At 42.0% G+C, this 12,888-nt stretch overlaps 1 protein-coding gene across 2 annotated transcripts; it reads left to right on the top strand.

The window, feature by feature from the left end:
- Positions 1-642: 642 nt before the first annotated feature.
- Positions 643-4,317, top strand: LOC142533225 (uncharacterized). 2 transcript variants are annotated; one of them, XM_075639913.1, is made up of 3 exons: positions 643-948; positions 2,957-3,495; positions 3,571-4,317. In XM_075639913.1, the coding sequence occupies exons 2-3, from the start codon at positions 3,388-3,390 to the stop codon at positions 4,153-4,155; spliced, it is 693 nt and encodes a 230-aa protein (XP_075496028.1). In that variant the 5' UTR covers positions 643-948; positions 2,957-3,387; the 3' UTR covers positions 4,156-4,317. The 2 variants fall into 2 exon arrangements, with proteins under 2 accessions (XP_075496028.1, XP_075496027.1); XM_075639912.1 differs by lacking the exon at positions 643-948 and having other exon boundaries at positions 1,815-3,495.
- Positions 4,318-12,888: the final 8,571 nt, after the last annotated feature.

The following is a 12,888-nucleotide window of genomic DNA, read 5'->3' as shown; positions in this document are numbered from 1 at the left end:
TTTGACATGTATACTAACATACACTCAGTATGGCGACTTGTTATATGCTATTTATACGAGTAATGTTATTATCTAAAACATATATGATAAGTGTGTTAAATAATGAATCATAATCACTTATTTATATATCATGGTTGAATGAATGGTCATGATTTATTTGCTCAACATACGTGTCACATTAAATAAAATCACTACTTACATGAATAACATAAACAAAACTAAGCAAGCTTCCTGGAAATATATATATATATATATATATATATATATATATAATTTATTAATGGTAATGCAAGGGGTCGTGATGCTGCACGAAATTCGGGTGACCAAGTTATTATGAGAGAATATCCACTACTTCTGCGTCCACACCAATAAACTTCGGGGTCGTCACCTACGTCACGATTTGAGGATAGATGTGTCGGGAGACACCCGGCGAAAAATCCTCCAACACTCAAGTTAGCAAATGCCTCCAATATGTACTCACAAAAACTAGAGACTTTTGGAACATATAATGAGATAATGTGAATGTCCTTTTAAAATGGAGAGATAGCTCCTATTTATAAACTTCTATGATGGGCCATGGGCTTGAACCTCATGGGATCTCTATTGAGCATATTCTCTTAATCAATGGTCCATACCAATCTTTACAACCTTAATCAAATTTTAATTATACCAAACTAGTATTCATAAAAATAAGAAATTTTCTAGACTAATACCCATCATAAGCCCCCCACTCTCGAACACCTACACTGTAATGAAGGTGATCGAGAGTACTAATTCAACCGAAGAAAAAGCTTTCCCCCACGCTCCCAAATAAAATAAAATATTAATAAATTAACAACAAATTCGTTTTTCTCTTCATTTTAATTCTTTCACTGGGGCAAAACCTACCTCCCTATATAAGGGTCCCACACGCCTCACTATTCTCCAGAGTCCCCGCCGCCATGTCAGGTATCTTCTCTGCTCTGTTTCCTTTCTTTATGTTTTTACTGTTGCTTTTATATTATACGTATGTGTATATATATTCACATGCTCTTCTTTTACTCTTTGGATGATTGCTCCACGAAACCATCGTTTCTCTTCTCCCTTCTACTTGGTTTACTCTTATAAATCTGTGAGGCACCATGGGACTCTCCGACCCCGGCGCCTCGGTCTGATCGTCTTGTGGCCTTTAAACCGCTCAAGTTCTCCAAAAATGGTGGTTTGTTTTGCCTTTGAAACTACATGACAAACTGGACCATTTTTGATAGCTTTGACTATTCGATGCGCATCTCCTCCTCTTCGTCGGGAAAAGTTGCCGTAGACCGCCGTTCTACGCCACCTGCCACTCCTCCACAACCTCATCGACATCCAGCTGTTGCATCCCTGAAGCATCGAACAAGCAGCAATCCGACAACGCCGCCAGCCCCCCACACGGTGGCTTGGTCTTCCGGCGTCCAGTGTCGACGGGAACGTTTCGGAGGGCTCCGCTGGCTGTCCAGTATCTTTGACAGCCCTTACAGAAATGTTTGGGTCGATTAACATTATAGTTGTTGAAGTAACAGAACTTGGTTTCCATGCTTCTTGCATCTTGGGCATGGGATGATCTGGTGCAGTCGCGCGAGGGCGCAAGCTCGTTCGCTCTCATCGCAGCATGTGGGTGCAAGAGTTGCTAACTTGAGCTTGCTGCTATCTCGAAAGTAGTTGGGACCTCGATTGGCTCGAGTCAACAATTGTGCAGCTTGGGTTTGGGATGGGTTGTCTTGCCAAACAGTTGGGTTGGGTAGTTTTGTGCAATGGGTTTGATTTGGGGTGGTTGGGGCTAGAGATTGGGCTGTGATTATTTGTGGAATGGGAATGGATTTGGGTTGGGGTGATTAATAATCTTTGCAAAATAATATGGGCTGTGCGCCTAACGCTACTCTTCTCGGATTAACTGATAAATTTTAAAACTTCTTGCAGGGTGTGCGCCTCGCGGTAAGGAGTACTCCTTACTAATGGCTAGTCGTATGCACAAATCTCCCCTTTCGAGTGATTTTAGTTTGGACGAGGCTTCAGATACTTACTTCTGCCACTCTGACACTCCGTCCCTCTTGAGCGATTTGGGTTCTTTGGGTGATCTGACCCTTCTTGGTGCCTTGGGCTCTCTGGGTGATGATGATTTAATAGAAGAACTTGAGAGTTGTTCTACTCCCATCCCTCCAGTGCCTCTACCTCGCCTTCATGGTTCCTCGTTTGGCGATAATCCGGATCGAGAAGTTATTCCTGGGGACCTAGATCAGAGCCTTCTGACCCCTCGGGATGTGAAGTGCTTGAGTGGTAAACTGGAAATTTCATCTGACTATACGTTTAAGGCTCCTGGAGAGGGGGATTCTTACCACAACCCACCCGCCGGGTATTTTACCGTGACCCTGGCCCATTTTAATAGTGGGTTTTCTATCCCACCTCATTCCTTACTAGTCGAGGTGACTCGTACCTTAGGTGTAAGCTTCAGTCAGTTACCTCAAACTCACTTACTTATTTTCTGGGATTTTGTTATCGAGCAGACGAGTTTCAAATTCAGGCTACTACTTCTTTGTTCCATTCTCTTTTCTCAGTGTGATGCCTTAAGCCTGACTACTCCGTCTATTTTCAACCTCGTGCTGGTTGCAAGTTTATGGTCAGACTACGCTCGACTCGAGGGGATTGGCGGTCCCATTTTCTTTTTGTAAAGGATAGTGGGTGGGGGAGGTACCTTCAACTTGGAGCTCCAGTTGTAGTGTTGTGAAAATGAGAACGATTCATCGACACTTGCAAGCTCAGTGTCAATCCCTGAGGTTTTTTGATGATTTATTCGATCCTAAGAGTTTGTTGGCCCGCGGTATCCCTTTTCTTGCTCTAATTGTCTTTTTGCACATCGTTGATGTTCGTGTTTTTTAGCTGTTACGTTTGATTTATGGACCTTTGATGCTTCATTGCCGCTATTTTTTATTTTTTGTAGGGTTGCGCGTGAACTTGGCCACCCTTCAAACTCGCGAAGACACTATGGGGAGGCCTCTTTCTACCGGAGAGAAGAAAAGAGATGATGACCGTCGCTACCCTCCCGCTCCTCGATCTTCTATTCCCATCTTGGGGTCGCACCCCCAGTCTGGTCGTGGAGGAGGGTTTAGTTCTCACGGTCGCCAGGGGCCTCATCCTATGCCGAATGACAGTCGTGCTCCTGGCGCTGATGTTGATTAAAGAAAGGACCAGTGTACTAGAGGACACGACGATGGCAAGAGGAAGGGTGAAGTGGCCCCTCCGCCAATCTTTAAGAAAGGTCGCGGAGATCCGTTATCGTCTTCTCGAGGCCCTCGGAAGAATTCTCTATTCTTGGAAGGAGTTAATGCTAAAGATAGAGTGGGGTCTTTTTGGGATACAGACGATCCTGATATGGGATGGAGAAAAGGGAGGGAGATGATATGTGACTATAACATGGCCCATCTGGTCCCTCAAACACCCGCTGCTCTATCCCACTCCTTGGCCTTGATAGGTTGCCAGGTGCTTTCCTTGTCTCTCAGTGCTTTGTCTGCAGGGATGTTTATGTGATGTAATCAATTGTTTCTTGTTTCTCAGGCTGTGTCTCTGGCTTGTGCTTACCAGGCTCGAGAGGAGAGAGGTCGAGCTGAGGAAGCTCGATTTCGCCGAGAGCTTTCCCAATTAAAAGAAGAAAATGAACGCCTTCGATCGGAGAACATGAAGTTCCAAAACGAGCTTTCTTGCTTGGCAAAGAAATGTGAAGAAAAGACCAGAGATGACGAGGAATTACGTAAAGAGCTTGGTTCCCTCTATGATAAGCACCATACCGAGGTGAAGACTGGCGGGATGTTCTTGGCTTCTAAGGCGGGGAAGTCTTTTGTGACGGGTATTGAGGAGAAAGCACTAGCAGCCTTTCGAGTTTCTCCGGCCTATGCTGATGAGGTTTACAGTTACGCTTTTGGTCTCCATGACGAGGTGGTGCGAGACTGTCGTCGCCAGCTCCGCTTGACAGGCTTGGTTCCTGAGGAGGTGGTTATGAAGATTTCACCTCATGTGCCAGAGTTGGATGATACCGCTCAGGTTGACCTTCTGCCAGATTTTCCTCCAGCGGGGGACGTTGACTGCGAGGTCATTGGTGCGCTGCACTTGCTCCCTGCTGACGAAGCTATCGAGGATGGATGATTTTTGCCTTTTCGTGAGCTATGATATTTTATTTTGAGTACTACGAGTTGCTATTTTGCCACCAGACTTGGCTGACCTTTATTCTGAGATCGCGTTTCTGCACAACTATTTTATTCAGTCGTGGTTTATTTTGATTACTATGCCACATGGGCATTATTTTATGTTTTCTTATCGGTCGTACTTTATGCTTGTTGCTTAGTTGAATATGAATTTAGGCATAATTAAGCTTTTATGGTCTCGACGGGAAGTCCTCACCCTAGTTACGAGGTGTAGGTATCCCGGGACTCTATTTTGGTGACCTCTTACAGTGTCTGAGCATTTTCCCACTGGGCTGGCCAAGCCTCTTATGCTTGGGTGGCTCTATGTGACATCTTGGGTCTAGTGATGACTTTCGCACGCGCTACACTCTATTTTACTTTATTGGGTACAAGGGTCTTTAATTAAATAAAATGATAAGATGATAAATGCAAGATTTTATTGATAAAGGTGACTGAGAAAACAACATCTTGTCACTGATGGTTCTTTAAGTAAAAACAAATAGAAACACACAGTCTACGCGTAAAATTTCTTTAAGTTAGCAATGTTCCATGTTCTTGGTAAGTTATTCCCGTTTTGTTGCTGAAGACGATATGCTCCTCCTTTGATTATCTCGATCACTTTGTACGGGCCTTCCCATTTCGGATCAAGTTTACCTACCTGCCGCAAGATTTCTGCCCTCCTCAAGACTAAGTCCCCTACTTGAAATGACCTATGCTTAACCTTGTTATTGTACGCTCTGGCCATTTGCGCTCTGCACCTTTCTGCACGCAGTGATGCCTCATCCCTAAGCTCGTCCACGAGATCCAAAGATAACCTCATTGCTTTTTCATTATCCGTTAGAGTATAATTCTGGACTCTCATGGAAGGTTCTCCTATTTCTGCGGGAGCCACTGCTTCTGCCCCATAAACCAAGTTGAAGGGTGATTCTCCGGTAGAGGTGCGTGACGTAGTCCTATAAGCCCAGAGGGCACTCGGCAGTTCATCCACCCATTTGCCTTTGGCTGCGCCTAATCGGGTTTTGAGGTGCTGCAAGATAGTACGATTTGTAACTTCAGTTTGTCCATTTGCTTGGGGTTTTCCTACGGAAGTGAAGAATTGCTTGATGGAAAACCCCTCACACCACCTTCTTAACTTAGAACCTGAGAATTGTGCTCCATTATCCGAGACAAAGGCTTGTGGTATTCCAAATCTACAGATTATATTCTTCCACACAAATTTTATTATGTCTCTTTCAGCTATCTTAGCTAAAGGTTCAGCTTCTACCCATTTCGTGAAGTAATCGACGGCAACGAGAATGAACTTTCTCTGCCCAGAAGCTATTGGAAATGGTCCCACGATATCCATTCCCCATTGCGCGAAAGGCAAGGGGCTCTCCAAGGGTTGTAAAAGCGTAGCTGGCTGATGATTGATATTTGCATGCTCTTGGCATGCATGACAGTGTCTTACCAACTTTTCTGCATCACGCCTCATTGTAGGCCAGAAATATCCTTGTCGCAGAGCTTTTCCGGCTAATGCCCTTCCTCCTAAATGATTCCCACAAACTCCTCCGTGAATCTCTCGAAGTACGTAATTTGCATTACTGGGAGCAAGACACTTCAAGTACGGTAAGGAGTAGCCTCTTTTGTACAACTCATTATCGATTACTGTAAATCGAGCGGCTCTTATCCGAAGCTTTCGGGCTGTAGAGGGATCTTGAGGTAGGCGTCCTTGCATTAGGAAACTGATGATTTCATCTTTCCAGCTTGGTTCACCCTCTCCAGCGCACAGAATGTCAAGAGTTGGTCCCTCCAACTCTTCCTTAGTAATTGCTAGAAAGGTGACTCTTCTACTGTCAATATTCGCCATAGAACTCGCCATCTTGGCTAGCCTATCTGCTACTTCATTCTGTGCCCTGGGTACCTGCTTTACCTCATAGTTCTCTAGATGCGAGAGTAACTCATTAACCCGGAGCACACATTTGGCCATCTTCTCCTCCTTAGCCACATAAGTCCCTTGAAGTTGGTTAACCACAAGCTGGGAGTCACTGTGCGCTATCAACCTTCTTGCTCCTGCGGCTAAAGCTAGCTTTAATCCTATTATAATAGCCTCGTATTCTGCTTCGTTATTTGATGTCGAAAATTGAAGCCTTATGGAATACTGAAACTTGTCTCCCTGAGGATTTTCTAGTAATACCCCAGCTCCACTTCCCGATGCGGAGGAAGATCCATCAACAAAAAGTGTCCAAGCGGGACTGGAACATTCTGCACCCATTATCTCCATTTCTACTATGAAATCCGCCAAAACCTGGGCCTTGACCGCTGGGCGCGGTTGGTACTCCAAGCCGTACTCGCTCAACTCGACCGCCCATTTGACCATCCTACCAAATGCTTCAGGGCTGGAGAGTATCTTCTTCAAGGGATGGTTGGTCAACACCACTACCTGATGCGATTGGAGGTAAGGACGTAGTTTTCTTCCTGCAGTGACTAGCGCCAAGGCTAGTTTTTCGATATTGGTGTACCGAAGTTCTGCCCCCTGCAACGTTTTGCTCACGTAATATACTGGCTTATGCTCGCGCCCTTCCTCTAAGGTTAGCACTGCGCTGACTGCTTCGGCTGAGACTGCTAGATAAAGGAACAACGTATCTCCTTCACACGGTTTTACAAGTAAGGGTGGTGTGGTCAAGTATTTCTTCAAGCTGTTGAAGGCTTGCTGACACTCGTCCGTCCATTTGAATCTATTTCCTTGTCTAAGCACTTTGAAGAATGGCAGGCCTCTATCGGTCGACCGAGAGATGAATCGATTAAGAACGGCGATCCGTCTCGTTAACTCTTGTATTCCTTTCAACGTCTTCGGAGGAGACATGTTCAAAATTGCATTGATCTTCTCGGGATTAGCTTCTATCCCTCTAACTGAGACCATATAACCTAGGAATTTTCCTCCTCCGACCCCGAATGTGCACTTTTCGGGGTTTAACCTCATTTTATACTTTCTCAGAATGCCAAAGCATTCTTTGAGATCTTCGGTGTGGGTTGAAGCCCGTATGCTCTTGACAAGCATGTCGTCTATATACACTTCCATGTTGCGCCCGATTGTTTTTTCAAACATCTTGTTTACCAACCGTTGGTAAGTTGCCCCCGCGTTTTTTAATCCGAATGGCATCACCTCGAAGCAGTAAATCCCTCGATCAGTTACAAAGCTTGTTTTTTCCTGATCTTCGGGTGCTAGCCGAATCTGATTGTAGCCTTGATATGCATCCAAGAAGCTGAGCATGTCGCACCCGGCGGTGGAGTCGACCAATGAATCAATCCTCGGCAATGGGAAAGAATCCTTAGGGCATGCTTTATTCAGATCGGTGAAATCTATGCACAAACGCCACTTGTTTCCCGGCTTCGGAACGAGAACGACATTTGACAACCACTCTGGGTACATGACAGGGCGGATGTACTTAGCTTTTAATAGCTTCTCTACTTCTTCACAGATATGTTTGCTCTTCTCAAGACCGAACATTCTTTTCTTTTGTTTAATTGGTTTTATCTTTGGATCTGCTTTGAGTTTGTGGAGTGCATACTCCTGGGGTATTCCGGGCAATGCTTCATCCTTCCAGGCAAACACATCTGCGTTATTTCTTAGAAAAGCTGTCAGGGCTTCTTCTAAATTAGTTGGCAGACCCGTTCCAACCTTGACCTTGCTCTCGGAATTTCCTGGTATTATTTCTATACTCTTCAGTATTTCTGCGGCTTTAAGTCTCTCGTCTCTTCCTGATTCGCTTTCAACAACATGAACCTCGCTGTTTTTCGGATGATGCTCCAACTTCTGCTTACTTCTGGGTGATGAGTCTTTTGGGGCAGCCTGCCTCTTTCGGTGACTTGTTGTCCCCTGCAAGGTGATGGCATGACATTGTCTCGCCAATCGGCTATCACCAGGTTGCCTCTCCTATTCCTTCGGGTGTGGGGAACTTAAGTTTCATGTGATACGTAGAGCCTATCGCCTGAAACAAATTTAAGCTAGGTCGTCCCAAAATAATGTTGTATGCTGACGGAGACTTCACTACGAGAAACCTCACCATCTTTGTGGTCCTTAATGGGTAAGACCCCAAGGAAAGGGGAAGCGTAACCTCTCCCAATGCCTCAACTACCTCCCCCGCAAATCCGACCAGAGGGGTATTTACCGGGGCTAGTAGGGCATTGTCAATTCCTAGTTTTACAAAAGCGCTATAGAAAATGATGTATGCAGAACTTCCTGAATCCACTAGTATCTTTCTCACCCAGAAATTGGAAATGGTGGCGGAGATGACTAGGGCGTCATTGTGTTCCCCACGAGGGAACTCCATGTCACTGTCACCGAACACCATATCTTCCTTTGACTGGACTATCTCGAGCACGGTGTGTGATTTGGTACTAATCGCAGATGGAAGTTCTTGCAATGCTGCGCGAATCAAGGTTTTTCTCGCCCTGTTTGAATCCCCACATGCCGGGCCTCCAGAAATTACTGCGATGACTCCTCCAGTAGGCAGGTTCTCCTCTATCCTTTCGGGTTGTTTCCCTTGGTCCTTGTTTCCTCTCAGAGGGCTGGGATTGCGCTGGAACTCCGGGCGCTTATTGTCCTGCTGATTTCGTGACTTATCCACGAAACTACCCAAGTATCCTCGCTTGATGAGTTTCTCTATTTCTGCTCGCAGGACAAAACAGTCTTCTGTGGTATGACCTTTGTCCTTGTGAAAACGACAATATTTGTCAGATTGCTGTCTTTTCGAGTTCTCTTTCATAGGGCGAGGGGGCTGCAAAAGACCTTGCTTCTCGGCTACCAATAATATGTCCGTCAAGCGTGAGTTCAGCGGGATGTGCTGGAGATGAGGGCTCTGCGTTACCCGCCTTTCTTCCTTCTTGACTCCAAATTTCTCATCCTCTCTCTTTCTTTTCAAAAGATAACGAGGTTCTACAGCTTCTTCGATGCGAATGTACTTTTCTGCTCTTTCAAGTAATTCTTCTAAAGTACTCGGGGGTTTCCCCGCTATTGACTCTTTGAATCTCCGGTGACGGAGGTTCTGCTGCATGATTCCTGCCAGTAAATCGTGATTGACATACGGGACCTCATGAACGGCTTGAGTGAATCGCTGTACGAACTCTCTCGGGCTCTCTCCCTCTCTTTGTACTATGGTGAACAAATAAGATGCTGTTTTGGGATACTTCCTATTAATGGAGAATTGTTGAAGAAAACGTCTGGTGAGTTCCTCCAGGCTGCCTACTGTCCCCGGGGGTAGCTTGTTGAACCAAGTAAGGGCTTGTCCTGATAGGGTAGTTCGAAAGATTTTACAGTAAGCAGCGTCGCTGATGTCATAAGGGTCTGCCTTTGCATAAAATTTGTCGAGGTGATCTTGTGGATCCCTTTCTCCTCTATACTCAGGTAGGTTTGCTATCTTTAATCCAACCGGCATCATTTCCGCTAGTACGGCTGTGGTGAAAGGGCTACGTCGTGCAAGTGAAATTGCCATTGCAACCTCTTCTCCTCTCTTGGCGTGGAGTTTCTGACAGGAAGGAGGTGCCTGGCTATGAGCCTCGTCATCTTGAAGTGCAGCCCCCTTCTTTAGGTTTGTCGGCGGCACGTTGTTGGTCTCGACTACCTCTCTCTCTGGCAAGATTCTCTCTGAATGATGCGAATGGGCTCCTTCGCCGTGCGCTCCCCTGTTCTCGCGGTCCTGCTGCCGAGTCGCGAGGTATTGCACCATGGCCTCGGCTGCAGCCCGAGATGCTGCTTCCTCCATCAATGCCTTCAGAACCTCGGACGAGATCAGGAACTCCTCCTGCTGCGGGCGAGTTGGAGGAGGGCGCCCATGCTTCTCTTGGGCATCATGAGTCGTACGCGACCGTGTTTGCATTCTCAGTGATCAGGTGGCAGGCTTCCCACAGACGGCGCCAAACTGATGCTGCACGAAATTCGGGTGACCAAGTTATTATGAGAGAATATCCACTACTTCTGCGTCCACATCAGTAAACTTCGGGGTCGCCACCTACGTCACGATTTGAGGATAGATGTGTCGGGAGACACCCGGCGAAAAATCCTCCAACACTCAAGTTAGCAAATGCCTCCAATATGTACTCACAAAAGCTAGAGACTTTTGGAGCATATAATGAGATAATGTGAATGTCCTTTTAAAATGAAGATATAGCTCCTATTTATAGACTTCCATGATGGGCCATGGGCTTGAACCTCATGGGCTATCTATTGAGCCTATTCCCTTAATCAATGGTCCATACCAATCTTTACAACCTTAATCAATTTTTAATTATGTCCAAACTAATATTCATAAAAATAAGAAATTTTCTAGACTAATACCCATCAGGTCGGATCATACAAGTTTTATTTAGATATCTTAATTCAATTTATGCTCTTCGTCTCAAATAATATAGTCTTATTCGCTTTTTCATATATTTATATAAACAAGTTTCATATTTTATCTTTATTTCATGAGTGTTTAATTGAATATAAAAAGTTGTTGGAAGGCGTCAATACATTTAATGCTACGAGTATATTAGTAAAAATATTAAAAAAATGCTCTTTTAAACATAAACATTTGCATGTATATTTGAGGAAAAAATGAAGCAAAAATTTGTGTGAGACGGTCTCATGAGTCGTATTTTGTGAGACAGATTTCTTATTTGAGTCATTCATGAAAAAATATTATTTTTTATATTAAGAATGTTACTTTTTATTGTGAATATCGGTAAAGTTGACCCGTCTCACATATAAAGATTCGTGAGATCATTTGTTAGAACAGCTTCCATTGAGTCTCTGCCTATTCAAAAAGAAAATGTAAAGTATATATATTTTAGACAGTGTAGTATTATATAATAGTTAGAAGGCGATGTTGCTCAGATTTTAATTTATTCATACCTTTTATTTCCTAATAAATAATGTCACTCAAATGAACGTACAAAATGTTTTGAAATATATTATTTGAAAATAACCTCATGAAATCTTGTAAGATTTTTTTAAAGACCAGACAATCTCACGAATTTATATTTGTGAGACAGATCGATGTGATCTATATCATTAGAAAAAAATAAAAGTATTATACTTTCATAAATTTTGTAGGATCGGAGACTCGTAAAATAATTTCATAAGAGTTTTTGTGTTTCGACCCCAAAAAAATTTGTTAAATTCAACTTATATATTTTTAATATATATTCATTGAACTATTCAAAATAATGTCAAGAATTTTTCTCATGTCCGTTTCAATCATTATTCTAAGTACCTAGTCTGAACGATACCGAATCTTCATCCGACCGGATTAATTAAGATAAATAAATATAATTAAATAAATGCTGATTGGAAATATTAAAGGGTTTGGTGTCGCGTAAGAACGAACAGCTGGCTGAACGAGTGCCAAAGACTTTCGACCTTCGATTTCTTTGATTAGGTCCACATAATAGTGATATTGATAATACCAAGCCACAACGGAAAAACATCCTTCTAAAATTTACAGATGACATTTAATGACGACAATCAGTTTGGACAAGTGTGGTAAGAAGTTTTTATAAAATATATTAAAATTTATTTTACTAATAAATATATGTTCGCACAGAGGGATATACATTGTGACTTGGCCCCCAAATTTTTTAAAAAAACTTTAATTACTATATACAAATTTTTTGTCCATTATATGTATATATTAATAAAAAGTTTCTGTTGTGAGATTGTTTCATGGATATATTTTCGTAATACGAGTCCACTAGATATATATTTAAAGTGAAAAATAATATTTTTATATAAAAAGTTATATTTTTCATTAATAAGGTTGGTTTGAAGATTTGTCTCACAAAATCGACCTGTGACTCATGAGAATTTTTATGATCAATAATATACTCAATTCAACTTAGCAATTAGAGATGTATCTTAGATGGTAAGACGTCATCTCTTTAAAGTAGAATTGCTTGTTCGATTCTTTGTCAGCTCTCATTTTTATTTTCAAGTTTGTTTTTAAATTTTTATTTATTTGTCTTTGTTGGGTCAATGATTAATAATTCTTTTGGAAATTAACGCACATATTACGAGTAAGAAGAGCAAAATCGACTAACCCCGCTGAAAATTGGTAGCTCCGACAACGTCCTACACTGCCATAACTTAATATACTACCTCCAAACCCAAATTCTTAGATCTATGTCTCCACGCGTTTGGACAATTATTCTAAAAAAAAAAATTTAGAGTTGAACACATTTTTGAATAATAAAAAATGATTTTATAATTAAAAATGATTAAGAATGTGTTATAATAAATATTCTATAAAAAATATTTTAATTCCTATTTAACTCATTTTTTAATTTTAAAAATATGAAAAAACACATTTCAATTATTATTTAAAAACTATACTAGGATAACATTTTTTAAAAATATTTTTAAAAAACGTTTTACAAAATTTAAACGAAACAAATATTTTAAATTGTTTATAACATAGTTGGCCAAACAGAAAAATCTGTATAAAAATCTATAAGGAAAATTACAAATTTTTTATCTTATATATATATTTATTATTTATTTATAATTTTGGTTATCTATGTTATCAAATTTCAGTTTTAATATCATATTTATTTGAAAATACGTCACCAATGTACATAAACCAAAGTTAAGATCATCACCAACTCAAATCACTCCATACACGAAACAAGTGGAATATTTTATAGACCAAAACAAGTCTCTCGTAATGTAGCAGTATACCAA

Source organism: Primulina tabacum, chromosome 18, assembly GCF_025594145.1.
Source record: "Primulina tabacum isolate GXHZ01 chromosome 18, ASM2559414v2, whole genome shotgun sequence".
In the NCBI taxonomy this organism is placed as follows: domain Eukaryota; kingdom Viridiplantae; phylum Streptophyta; class Magnoliopsida; order Lamiales; family Gesneriaceae; genus Primulina; species Primulina tabacum.
The sequence above is the reverse complement of the archived record's forward strand: the minus strand, read 5'-3'. Positions and strand labels throughout refer to the sequence as shown.